Genomic DNA, 14,164 nt, shown 5'->3' on the forward strand with positions numbered 1-14,164 from the left:
TTGTCTGCTAATCTTGTAGTGGTCGATCTGGGTTTCTCTTTTTAAATTTTGGTTAAAACATAGCTGTGAGAGACATCTTTTAGGGTGCCTGGATGTAATGGCCTCTTGCTGGATAGGACAAATGCCAGACTATAACATCAGAACTATTTAAAATGTAATATAATTTCTCTGCTCTTTTTTTACAGGTAGAGTGGTATCTTGAAAGTAATGGCAGTATATCTACCCTTATAAATGGTCAAAATGTGACATTCACTTACTCAGAAGGTAGGTACATAAATATCCCTTGGTACAGTGGAAATGAAAAAGGTGACTGTTCATTATACAGTCCATAAAGTTTACATGAGAACTATAGACAATTATACCATTATGATTTCAGAGGTTAGTCAGATTTGTAAAAAATAAAAGCTTTGGAAGGTAACATAGTTCAAACACAGCGAGTGATATAAGAAGCTTTTTTTTTTTTTTACTAGCCAAGGATTTATAGTGCTGTGACCCCAACACCAGTGCCTCACTGCATATCCAAGCAAATGTTTTTTCTACTTCTTGGTTCAGCTTTATACCAAGCAAATAATTATTTCCTATGTCATCTGCCTGGTTGTACCTGGGTAAATAGAGATACCAGTTTGTGAGAAAACCTCATACTTATTAATGAGGTCATTATATCACATGCTCATTGTATAAATAATGTGTGCTGCTTATACCATCAATATTTAATGACTTTAGTGACTTGACCCTGTTGTGTGTGACGTAAATGTAACAACCTGTGTATGTTTTTCTGATTTGTAGACATGGATGCTGAGATTAATGGCACCAACCCAGCCGTCTTTTTACTTAAAAATGACTCCATCACTGCAACCTTTGAAGGGATTTTGTCTGTGTCAGTGTCTCAGTATTCTGGGATGTTTAGTGCTGTCTCCAGTCTTCCAAATGAGTTTCTTGGGAAAACGAAAGGATTGCTAGGTATGTATCTATCTTATACTGAGAGTGCTGACCATGCTATGGACCCAGCGCTCACAGGTTCCCATTATATCCTGCTTTATACATTACTTGTGCACTATTAATTCTTGTTTACTAACATAATATTTCATAGGTACCTGGAATAATGACCAGAGTGATGATTTCATGAGACCAAATGGCACAACCATCCCCTCAAATAGTTCGGAACAAGATATATATAATTATGGATTGCTATGTGAGTGCTTTGTTTCACATTATCTCATAACATGATAAGCTTGGCTTTAAGAATACCTTTAAACAAATCTTGGTGGCATTGGGACATCAGGAACATTTTCTTAAATGAATATATATATATATATATATATATATATATATATATATATATATTACACTATATTGCTAAAAGTATTGGGAAGCCTCCCTTTACACGCACATGAAATTTAATGGCATCCCAATATTAGTCCGTAGGGTTCAATATTGAGTTGGTCCACCCTTTGCAGCCATAACAGCTTCAGATCTACGGGGAAGGCTGTCCACAAGGTTTCGAAATGTGTCTATGGGAATTTCTTCCAGAAGTGCATTTGTGAGGTCAGGCACTGATGTTGGATTAGAAGGCCTGGCTCGCAGTCCTATGCATAAAGGTGAAAAAACACCTGTAAGTGACCGTCCCCCAGCTCCCCCGTTTTACTTACCTGAGCCAGTCCATCTCCTCGGTGCATCCCCGCGGTCCTCCTCTCAACTGAGTCCTGGCTTGGATATTGATAGCAGCGCAGCCATTGGCTCCCGCTGCTGTCAATCAAATCCAATGTTCCGGGTGCCAGGGGGGCGGGGCCGAGTCATACACTCGGCGTCTATGGATACTGAGTTTATGACTCAGCAGCGCGCCTGCAATGTAACCACCTCAGGAGAGCACTTCTCCAAGAGGGTTATCTAATGCGGGGAGGAGCCACGAGAGCCGCCGAGGGACCCCAGAAGAGGATTCAGGGGCCACTCTGTGCAAAACAAGCTGCCCAGTGGAGGCAAGTATGACATGTTTGTTATTTTTTAAAAAAGGAACCTTTGATATAATTTTAAGAGTTCCCTTCACTGGAACTAATGCCGCATACAGACGGTCATTTTTTGCGATGGAAAAAAAATGAAGTTTGAAGTGATGAAAAAAAACGACATTTTTGAAACTTCATTTTTAAAAACGATGTAGCATACACACCATCGTTTTGAAAAATGATGAACAAAGTGACGGCACTCTAAAGGGGAAGTTCTTTTCGCCTTGAGGCTGCTTTTAGCTGGTTACTTGTTAGTAAAAGACGTTTCGTGCTTTTTTGTCTGTTACAGCGTGATGAATGTGCTTACTCCATTATGAATGGTAGTTTTACCTCCCGTCTCAAAACTTGCTTCTGGGCATGTGCGGGTTTAAAAGTCATTTTTGCCCACACACGATCATTTTTTATGACACAAAAAATGACATTTTAAAAAATGACATAAAAAATTCAAGCATGTTCGAATTTTTTTTTTGTCATTTTTCAGAAGACATAAAATGACATTTTGCCCACACACGATCATTTTAAATGACATTTTTAAAAATGTCATTTTATTTCATCACAAAAAGTGATCGTGTGTACAGGGCATTAGGGGCCAAGCCCAACCCCTTAAAAACAACCTCACACCATAATCCCCCCTCCACCAAATGATTTGGACCAGTGCACAAAGCAAGGTTTATAAAGACATGGGTGAGCGAATTTGGGGTGGAGGAACTGGCATTCACAGAGTCCTGACTTCAACCTGATAGAACAACTTTTGGATGAGTTAGAGCAGAGACTGCGAGCCAGGCCTTCTTGTTCAACATCAGTGCCTGACCTCACAATTGCGCTTCTATGGTCTGAGCACTGACAGGCTGACCCCCAACCCCTTCAACTTCTGCAGCAATGCTGGCAGCACTCATTCATCTGTTTCCCTAAGACAACCTCTGGGTATGACGCTGAGCATGTGCACTCAACTTCTTTGGTTGACCATGGTGAGGTCTGTTCTGAGTGGAACCTGTCCTGTTAAACTGCTGTGTGGTCTTGACCACTGTGCTGCAGCTCAGTTTCAGGGTCTCGACAATCTTCTTATAGCTTAGGCCATCTTTATGTAGAGCAACAATTATTTTTTCCAGATCCTCAGAGAGTTCTTTGCAATGAGTGGCCATGTGACTAGTATGAGAGAGTGAGAGCGATAACACCAAATTTAACATTCCTGCTCTCCGTTCACACCTAAGACCTTAACACTAACGAGTCACATGACACCAGGGGGGGGGGGGTGGCTAATTGGGCCCAATTTGGACATTTTCACTTAGGGGTGTACTCACTTTTGTTTAGAAATTAATGCCTGTGTGTTGATTTATTTTGATTTATTTTGAGGGGACAGCAAATTTACACTGTTATACCAGCTGTACACTCACTACTTTACATTGTAGCAAAGTGTAATTTCTTCAGTGTTGTCACATGAAAAGATATAATAAAATATTTACAAAAGTGTCAGGGGTGTACTCACTTTTGTGAGATACTGATACATATTTGTTTATTTATATAGTTTTACACATTAGAGAAAGCAAATACTTGCAGCAGAAGGAGGCAGGACATACATGTCCTGACAAGGAGCATGCAGACAAGGAAAGAGAGCATATAGAAAATCTCATCACTGTATTGCCTCCCCTTCTCACTGTCTAGTCATAGGATGAGTCAACTCTGACCTCAGAGGAAGTAGTTTTAATGATTCTGATTGAAAACTCAGGATTGAAAGTGAATATTGCAGTAAAAAATGCATTTTTATTTTATCTTTTAATGGGCTATTTATTTTATCTTAATAATTTTGCCTGAAGTTCTGATTTAATACACACTAAAATGTTTATTTGCAACAAGCTGATCTTTGTCAACATACATGTCTATAAATATTGAAAATAATATACAATCTCTTTAAAAGTATCTTTAATGCTAGTAGTTTAAAAGCACTTTTCTTCCTAAAAGAGTTTCAGATTTCAGTGAGGAGTTGGACCTTTTTACACACCAGGGTCGATTCACTAAAATGAATGCATTATTATAACATCCCTACTTATTTTAATAAACTAATAACTAAATAATGATAACTTAACTATTACTAACTATTAAATTATAGGTATTAAAATTTCCTTTCAAATGTGGCTGTTAGTGAATGAACACAAATTTATCCGAAGTTATGACTTATCTGTAAAAACAAATGCTGTATCTAAACGAATGGAACGTAACAAAATAATAATAATAAATAACAATAATATTAATAAAAATATATATTATTATTTATTATTATTTCATCCATTCCATTTGTTTAGATGTGACATTCTTTATTTCAGATAATTTACAACTTCAGATACATTTGTATTCGTTATGTTACAAAAGACATTCCAATACCTATAATTTAATGGTTAGTTATTATTAGTTAGTTAACTATTACTTGATTTTTGGATTTTCCTTTCTTATTTTAAATTTCCGAATTTTCTAATTTCTGAGATTTCGCTTTTCAAATGTTTGAATTCTGAATTTTCTAATTTACAAATTCTGAATTTTCTAATTTACGAATAAAACATAAAACAAATGAAACGAAAAGGAGCGTATTTTTCGGCAGTGCACATGTCTACGTCTCATATATCTTGTTTTTCTCTGAATAATAGAAACAATTTCCAGCATATAACTAGTATTAGGTAAACCTGTATTTTTAATTCTTAATATTCTGTTATTTTTTCTTTCATCATATAGGGGAGGCCAAAGAGAATAACTTGTTTACAAATCCACAAGCACTTGAAAGAAGTGTATTCATTCCAATTTTCTTCAGTAGTTTGATAGCTCAAAATTTAACACAGTATGGAGAGTTGCAAACTTTATGCGGCAACAACACAGAATGTATCTTTGATGCTATGAGCACCAACCAAACAAACCTGGGCTTAGCAACATTACGTGTATCTGACACCTTACAGGCAGTTAATGAAACTTTGAGTAAGTATCATTATTAAAAACAAGTACGTGATTTAATTACTTTTACATCACAATATATACTGTTATTTCCCAAACTTGCTTGTATATTTCATCAAAAGCAAGGAATATATTAACATTCTTCCCCCCCCCCCCCCCCAACTTTCCAGTAAGTCTTCAGGGTTTCCATTGTTATGGTTTCGAGTAATTGATATTATACTTGTCTGTTTCAGATGCCGAACCTCCTCATATCATTGGTGATTCAACCATTCTTACCTTCATGAGTACCGGTATTACAGTAAATTTTACTTCCAATGGGACAATTGTGACTTTTTCCAGCGACCCTACCACAAACTTGGACATTTCTTTGTCATGTGAGTAATTGCACATATTTAACCACTTCAGCCCCGGAATGATTTACCCCCTTTCTGACTAGGCCATTTTTTGCGATTCGGCACTACGTCGCTTTAACTGACAATTGCTTGGTCGTGCGACTTTGTACCCAAACAAAATTAATGTCCCTTTTTCCCCCCAAAATATAGCTTTTTTTGTGGTATTAGATCACCTCTACGGTTTAATTTTTTTGCGCTATAAACAAAAAAGAGTGTCAATTTTGAAAAAAAAAACCCAATATTTTTTACTTTCTGCTATAATACATATCCCCCCAAAGAACTATAAAAAAACAAATGTATTCATAAGTTTAGGCCAATATGTATTCTGCCACATATTTTTGGTAAAAAAAAATCACAATAAGCGTATATTGATTGGTCCACAAAATAGGGGTAAGATTTAGGGACTTTTTTTATTGTTTTTTCTGGTAATGGCGGGACTGCAATATTGCAGCGGACAAATCTAACCCTAAGTGACACTTTTTGGGGACCAGTGACACCAATACACTGATCAGTGCTATAAAAATGCACTGATCACGATATAAATGGCACTGGCAGGGAAGGGGTTAACACTATGGGGCGCTCAGGGGTTTAAAATGTGTTCCCTGGGAGGTGTTTCTAACTGCATGGGGGCTGGGCTGCCTGGGAGAAGAGAGAGATCGCTGTTCCTGATCACTAGGGACAGCTGATCTCTCTCTCCTCCCCTGTCAGAACGTGAATCTGTGAGTTTACATTGACAGATCCCTGTTCTGGCTCACAGTACCACATGCACAGACCGACGTACTCGTATGGCAGTTTGCGCAGCCAAGTCGCCATGCCGCAGTATATATGTCGGCAAGTGGTTACATATATATCAGCTGCTCTTCGTTTTAAAAGGCAAGTTAGTGAGTTAACAGAAGATTGTTCTTAGCAAACATTTTATTCTTTAAACAAAAAGCCTATAAAAGATGAGAAGCATCGTTTCACAAAAGACACTTTTTATGTGACTGCTACTTATCAAAACATGTTACATAGTAGGTAAGGTTGAATAAAGACAATAGTCTACCCAGTTCAACCTGTGTAGGTGTACAAGAGTCAAAAATCATTTTCCATAGCCCTGTATGTTGTGTTCTTTAAGATGCACGTCCAAGAGTCTTCCTGAGGACTTGTGACAAGAACTGGACTGAATACTCCAGATGTGGCCTAACCAGAGTTTTATAAAGTGTCAGGATTATAGGTTTATCTCTGGAGTATCGCTTCTTTATTATGCATACTAATATTCTGCTGGCTTTGGTAGCTGCAGCTTGATATTGCATGCTATTTCTCAGCCTGTCTTCTACTAGGACTCCAGATCTTTCTCTATCCTTGACCTCCCCCCAGAGTTTCTCCTCCTAGTGAGTAGTTTGTGTTTATGTTTTTAGCCCCCAAGTGCATTACCTAAAATTTCTCCACATTAAACCTAATTTGCCATGTAGTTTGTTAATCAAAACCAGTAAATTACTAAGCATTTCTTTTTATACAATTCTCATAAATAAAGCTGTTTTAGTATTATGCAAAGACTAATAATGTTGTATGTTTTTAACAGCAACCGGATCTCTGACATGGAAACCGACAAGTACAGTAGGATTTACATTCAACCTTGTAGCTACTGACTCAAAAAACCTGTCATCTGCCCTCCAACTCAACTTTGTGGTCTGTAACTGTAATCTTTCTGCTCAGTGTAATTACACCATGGCAACGAAAATCAACAATAGCTCTCTTGCTGTAAGTCAGATTAATATCATATACATGGGTAGTTCTAGTTTTGAGGGTTAAATAGCTTTCAAAAATACAAAAATTATAAAAATGGGATGGAAAAGACCATTATGTATCAGATACTGACCCCTGTACAGTTTTCTTATGTTATATCAGAATATACCAAATGTCAGATTCATAAATGGAGTTTTTATATAATCTGTGCTTGAAAGTTTTCAACCACAGATCATACAGTATACCATTTGCCAATCCCATAATGATGTAAAGGTAAGGCGGTTTGGGTTTTTAGCCTGACAAATTGGCTTTTTTACTCTCATTGTCTAATATGTAATATATACTGTACAAATCCTCTTGCTGACCACCTAACTAGGAACTAATGTCGCCTATAGACATGTGCGTTCCCGTTCGTAACGGATGGATTTTCATACAAATTTGTTAGTATTCGTACATTCAGATCAATTCGAGCATCCGAATAGCTGAAAGAACCAAAATACGAAAATTACGGAATTACAAATAAGCAAAATAACAAACAAACAAAAATACGAACGTACGATTGGACAATCTTACTAAGATACGAAACACCAAAACAGTAAAAGAACGAAAATTACATCAATAACGAACGATTTGCATTCCGTATTTTAAATCCTTTGTCTGTTCATAATTTCGTATATTCGTATTTTCATTTGTATGTTCGTATTTTCATTTGTGTGTTTTGTAAATCCGTTTCTTTGTCTGTTCATAAATTTGTGTACTCGAATCATTCTTTTGAATGGGTACTGGGCAGTGTAGTTAGTGAGTGATGTATCTTACTTATTATCTTAGCCAATCAGCTTATCTCTTTTGTGCTGAGTCACATTGGACAGTGTAAAGCCTTGTACACACGATCGGACTTCAAACAAACTTTTCCGTGGATTTTTGTCCGAAGGGAGTTGGCCGGACTTTTGAAACCAAAAAAGTTTGTCCGATGGATCGTACACACGGTCGGATTTTTTACAGTATAGGTGTACTTAAAGCGGGGGTTCACCCTAAAATTAACTTTTTGGCTAACCTATCTGTAGCCTTAATAAAGGCTTGTAGCGTTGTCATTTTTTTTAATGTGTACACTTACCTGCCTTCAGCCGCACTTCCGGGTCTTCTTCCTTGCGGGGAGTGGGCGTGTTGCTCCTTTTCCCCGACGGGGAGCTCTGCATAGATGATTGACGTGCGCGTCATCGCCTTCCGAAAATATCCGACGGGGACTCGGCTCTTTACGGCACTATACAGCACCTGCGCCTGCCGTGTAGAGCTGACTGCGCAGGCGCCGTAAAGTGCCGATTCCCACTCGGATATTTTCGGAAGGCGATGACGTGTACGTCAATCATCTATGCAGAGCTTAAGAACGCCTACTCCCTGGGGGAGCGAGAACCCGGATGTAAAACCAAATAGTGCTGTAAATCTTTGCTGCAGAAAGAAGACAATTATTGTATACATTTTTAGGTAAATGGCTAGCAGGTGAGGCTCGTATCTTCTTTTCCCATACTGAGGTGTTATCTTATAGTCTGCTAAAAAAAAATATGCATTTGTTTACTGAGCTCAATATCTTATGCTACAATTTACACATGCAACTAAGTTATCAAAGTGACGTATTCCTGTGGATGGCTGAGATTAGGGTTTCAAGGCAGAATACTACTGCTGTGTTGTCTCTTTAGCTAACCTACAGTGCCCTGGAGAGTCTTGGTCATGCATTAAATGTTTATTTATAAAACAAGTTTTAATAAAAAACTAAGATAAGACTGATCCAAAACCAATATAATTTGATGTCTTTTTTTTAAGTTTATATAGTTTTCCTATTTATAGAAAATCTTTAATGCAGGGCTCACCAATGACAATGAATTCATGGAGAATTTTTGGTCTTCTAAAGTGAAATGAGAGAAGAAAGTATTTGCTTTCAGATTGCCATTCTGGAGAATAATAGTAAAACCATTTAGATCACAGTGAGGTGGTACAAAAGGAACCAAAAAGTCAGCCTTTAAAGAAGTACTGTGAAATACAGCTTTGCCTTCTAATAACAAAAGGAATTTAAATGTCCTCACTTTCAGCACAAAACCCAAAAACAAGGAGCTTCGCCTCTGATTATGGTTAAGTGGGCATAGCCATACAAATAATTTATTTTTGCCCCTTTTATCTATAATTGCATCGAGAACCACTGGTGTATAGCACAGACATAGCCATCATTTTACAGAGGTGCTATTGCCGACTTGCATACAGCTGTCTCAGACGTCTTACTAGCACTCATCAGTGCTAGATATGGCTTTACTGACTCCACTATGTAGGCTTTGTGAGTCCAGGGGAACAGTACAACCATACAGGTTGCAGTAGGGTGGTATAAAGGGCTAAAATGGGCAGCAAAATAATAATTGCATGACTCCATGCACTTACACATACTGTAAGAAGAGACTGAGCTCCTTGTTTTGGGGATTTGTGCTGGAAGTGATATGTAAATATCTACTGTTATATGATGGTAATGCTGTATCAGACTGTCTTTCTTTAACTGGAACTCCATGCCGCCCTGTATAAACTGAAAAGGGCAGTGAGAGGGAAGGGGTGAGGATGGGTCACACCTCTGAATTATTCACTCTGCCCTGGAGTTATTAAAGACCATATACAGTATATTTGATGCATTCTTTAGTATGGCCACATGACATATTGGGTCACCTTCTCCCTTTTCTTCCCCCAGCAGTTGGCAGATCCTGACTGCTGCAGTAATGATGTGGTGCTGATCTCTGTGGTACTCTCCTGTGAATCCAGGGGGGCCTGATGTGCATTCTAGGGAAGCGGGGTTTCTTGACAAGAAACCAGTGAGCCTGGACAGTCCCAGAGATATTGCAGAAATAGTTTTTTTTTTTTTTTAGCAGAGCAGTTAAATTAGTCTGGTAAATTTGTGAAGGTGCTTACACGTTTACCTGCTGGCTGAAAATGTAAAGATGACATATTCATATGCACTATTTCATATTCATTCCTCCAGAAATACTAAAACCCAAACTCTAAATATTTTTCTAAACATACAGTACATGAGATCATATAAAAACGTACTATACATAGTCTTTTTAAGCCCAATTATTCTATCCAGTACCGGAAAGCAACACATAAAAGTGATAAAAATGCAACTAAACACTGTCCCTATAAAGAAGAACGTGAATACATACCTTTCCAGCACATGCTGCTACATTAAATGAAACTCTGATTTCTCAAAAACCAATACTTCCAGTTATATTGATTCCTGTTCATCTGCTGGGCTCAGTGTGTTCTATAGTGACACAGATGTTGGTGGGAAGAACCAAGGAGCTCAGCTAAGAACACTTGGACACTCCCGAAACCGAAAGTGTTCTTCAAGAGGCTTTAGCTGGGCAATTTTCTACAGGGGAGTGGGCAGTAGGAGAGGTAAGAATTCATTTTCTTCTTTATAGGGACAGCATTTAAATGTACCTTTAGTTAGCTGATGGGATGTCTTTACCAGGTAAATTGATGTTTAAGTAAGAAAAAAAAAAATATAACAACTAAATAATAAAGAAAAAAACAAAAAGCGAAACAGACAGAGCAAACAGAAAACATAAATACGTTACAAAGAATACCTTTGCATAATACCTCTCCAGACACCTCTCTAATGGGCTTATATGGAAAATCAACAGAAATACCAGTTAATTCATGTACTGTATGCATATGTAAATGTACAAGAGCAAAATACAATTCATTGTAATGTTATTAGAGACACTATTTGCTAACCTGCTGAATATGTTCTTCTAATTAACAGATTGCTGGGTGTATTTGCACAAACAACTATACAGGAGAATTCTGCCAGAACCCACCCAATCCGTGTATTCAAGGCTGCTACCCTAATGTGACATGTGATAATACAACTGGCTGTGGACCATGTCCATCTGGCTTCTCTGGGGATGGGATCCATTGTACAGGTATATCTTGTATATTTGTCTTCCTTTCAGTATAGTATGCATATCTTCTACAGCTAGAATCTTTTTGTATTTGTATATATTTTAAATATAGCTTACCTTAAATGTTTAGATGTGTTTATCACACATAATTAGAAACAGTTATTTCCTGATAAACCTGCCTATCCAAACATTTGGTAAGGTTTTCTAGCTTCATGAAGTGCCAATCAAGCCATCAACCTTCCAAACAGGCAATTCTGTAACAATTTAACAATTTTTAAACAGTTTACCAAGTAATCCAGTCAACATATTTGCCATATAAATTCATAAACTGTTGATGATAAACTTCCTTGTGATTTTTCTTGTGATCCAAAGCTGGTTTGAAACTGTTAGAAAACTACCTGTTGGCATTTGCAGTCTTTACTCCCCACTAAAGGTGGCTCGTGACCGAAGTGGCAATGCAGAAGGGGAAGGAAGTCAAGAGGAACTTGGTTCCTCTATGATTTCCTGTGGTGACCAGGGGGAGCAGCTGTCCGATTGGATGCTGGTGCCCCGTGTGACCTTGGCAGCCATCTTGGGTCAAGACAGTGTCCATTTAAGAGAATGGCTTATGGGTTTGGGGCACAGTTGGAGAGTGGTTAGTGTAGGGACAAGCAGAGTGTTCAGCAGTACGGAAATGTTCCAAAGGAGTAGGCACAATGCAGGGACTATGTCCTTCCTCCGTTTTAGGAATCTTCTCGGCTTTCCGCATCACTTTAAGCTAACGCTCCGCTGTTACAGTTTTGCAAGTTGATCTGGTCGGCTATGCCTATCCGCCAGGCCTAATTGTACATTGTTTGAAGTTTTCTTACACCTTTGTCATTCACTTTGGACTCTATGTGATCACTGCTCACCAACACAACACGCTGCACCTTACTCATACCTGCAATGACCAACAAATAATATTTAAGGGTCTGAAGAGAAAGGTGCATACTAGTAAATATATGGCCTCTTCATGAAGGTATTTTGAACATTCTTGATTAGAATGAAAGGTTCTATTAAATGTATTTATTTATTATTTTTGTCATTTGTGTCCCATTGCGGAGATTTCCTTTCACTTACTGTCCCATAGCCAAACAGGAAGTGAGAGGAAATCCCTGCAAATGAAGGGAATTCTTTGGGGACCCCCAGGTCACCAGAACTAGTGTCCCCATTGGAAGATTTCCCCTCTATTTCTTTTCTGGGGACAACCCAAAATATGGGATTGTCTTTTTACTTTCACTTTGATGATAAAGGTAAACTGGACATGATGAGAGGGTGAAACTCCTTAATGGGGGTACAGACAGCAATACAAACTGGAAGGGGGTTCTAACCCCTGTGCATTTAGTTATACTTTAGTTGCCTTTAGTTATACTTTAGGTTATTGTAACACAGCATCGCCATACTAAATTATTATTTTATTTTATAGATATTGATGAATGTTCCACTGATACTAATAAATGTGATAAATATGCTAATTGTACCAATACCTTTGGAAATTATACCTGCACATGCAGAAATGGATTTCATGGTGAGTATTAATTCCTTTAAATAAATGTGATACTGACTCTAATGGGTACAGCAGTTGTCTAGGGGAATCACTCTTAATGATCTTATTTAGACCTAAAATGTCAGTGGGTTTGTAATATATTTTCTTTCTAAATACTTAGGGGTAGATTCACGTAGATCCGCGTATCTTTGCGGTGGCGTAACGTATCCGATTTACGTTACGCCTCCGCAACTTAGACGAGCAAGTGCTGTATTCTCAAAGCACTTGCTCCGTAAGTTGCGGCGGCATAGCGTAAATCGGCCGGCGTAAGCCCGCCTAATTCAAATGTGGGACAGGGGGCGTGTTTTATGTTAATGTTCTGTGACCCGACGTGATTGATGTTTTTCCCGAACGGCGCATGCGCCGTCCGTGGAATTTCCCAGTGTGCATTGCTCCTAATATGCCGCAATGCGATTGGTTTCGACGTGAACGTAAATGACGTCCAGCCCCATTCACGGACGACTTACGCAAACGACGTAACTTTTTCAAATTTTGACGCGGGAACGACGGCCATACTTAACATTGGTACGCCGCACTTACGCCACCATATAGCAGGGGTAACTATACGCCGGGAAAAGCCTAACATAAACGGCGTAACTGTACTGCGTCGGCCGGGCGTACGTTCGTGAATTCACGTATCTAGCTGATTTACATATTTTGACGCGTAAATCAGCATACACGCCCCTAGCGGCCAGGGTAAATATGCAGTTACGATCCGACGGCGTAAGAGACTTTCGCCTGTCGGATCTAAGGAAAATCTATGCGTAACTGATTCTATGAATCAGGCGCAAAGATACGATGGCGCAACTCAGAGATACGACGGCGTATCTGGAGATACACAGTCGTATCTCCACTGAGAATCTGGCCCTTAGATTTGTGCTCATATAGTTCACCTAAGCTCCTTTAACAGTGTCTCAGTTCTCCTTTGTATTGCTAACAGCAACCTATCAGTGCTTGCTTCTGGAATTTTGACGCGTAAATCAGCATACACGCCCCTAGCGGCCATGAGTCTCAGTCAGGAAAAATACTACATTATGGCCACTAGGGGAATAATTGCCTTAAGCAAGATATGGTCAGAGTGCATGACAACAAGGTGAATGCTTGTGTCATTTATCTGGTCATTTTTTATTTATTTTTTTAAAAAATAGACCCCATGTAGATTTTTGACAGTTTGATCCTGTGTGTTTCCATTCCCCTTCCTAATTATGTAAATGCTGCCTAAGTTGGAACCAGGAAAAAATGTAATTTAGGTAACAAGAATTTTTTTTTTTATATGAGCAGTGCTGTACATAATCATAACATAGTGGAGAAACTGGGCAAAGATACACTTGGATTGATATACTAAAAGAGTATAATGTGTTCACCTTCAAAGTGAAAACTGACTTTACAAAAATACCCAATCATGTGCAAGGAAAATTAAAGAATGTCACCCGATTCACGAATCTAAGTGAATTTTTCCGATTCATTTTGTTTTAATCGATGAATGAGCTAACTTCAATTAACCAACCATAAATAAGCAAAAGGCCTGTTTTTTTTTATTTTTCTTGTACATCTACAGACATGTGCAAAGATAGTTTTGACTTTGTTTTACCTTATTTACTAAGATAGGGC

General features: G+C 38.4%; 1 protein-coding gene across 21 annotated transcripts in view; it reads left to right on the top strand.

Moving 5' to 3' along the window:
• Positions 1–14,164, top strand: part of LOC120936883 (mucin-4-like) — a 162,004-nt gene that overhangs the window by 87,249 nt on the left and 60,591 nt on the right. For 20 of the 21 annotated variants that reach the window (XM_040349628.1, XM_040349631.1, XM_040349636.1 and 17 more), the window contains 8 exons: positions 186–264; positions 787–960; positions 1,091–1,192; positions 4,725–4,961; positions 5,171–5,311; positions 6,891–7,069; positions 10,851–11,010; positions 12,434–12,535. In XM_040349628.1, the coding sequence (XP_040205562.1) occupies positions 186–264; positions 787–960; positions 1,091–1,192; positions 4,725–4,961; positions 5,171–5,311; positions 6,891–7,069; positions 10,851–11,010; positions 12,434–12,535 (1,174 nt within the window). Of the gene's footprint in view, positions 1–185; positions 265–786; positions 961–1,090; positions 1,193–4,724; positions 4,962–5,170; positions 5,312–6,890; positions 7,070–10,850; positions 11,011–12,433; positions 12,540–14,164 lie in introns of all 21 variants that reach the window. The other variant, XM_040349644.1, reaches the window with a different exon arrangement.

This window comes from Rana temporaria, chromosome 4, assembly GCF_905171775.1.
Source record: "Rana temporaria chromosome 4, aRanTem1.1, whole genome shotgun sequence".
NCBI classification, from domain to species: domain Eukaryota; kingdom Metazoa; phylum Chordata; class Amphibia; order Anura; family Ranidae; genus Rana; species Rana temporaria.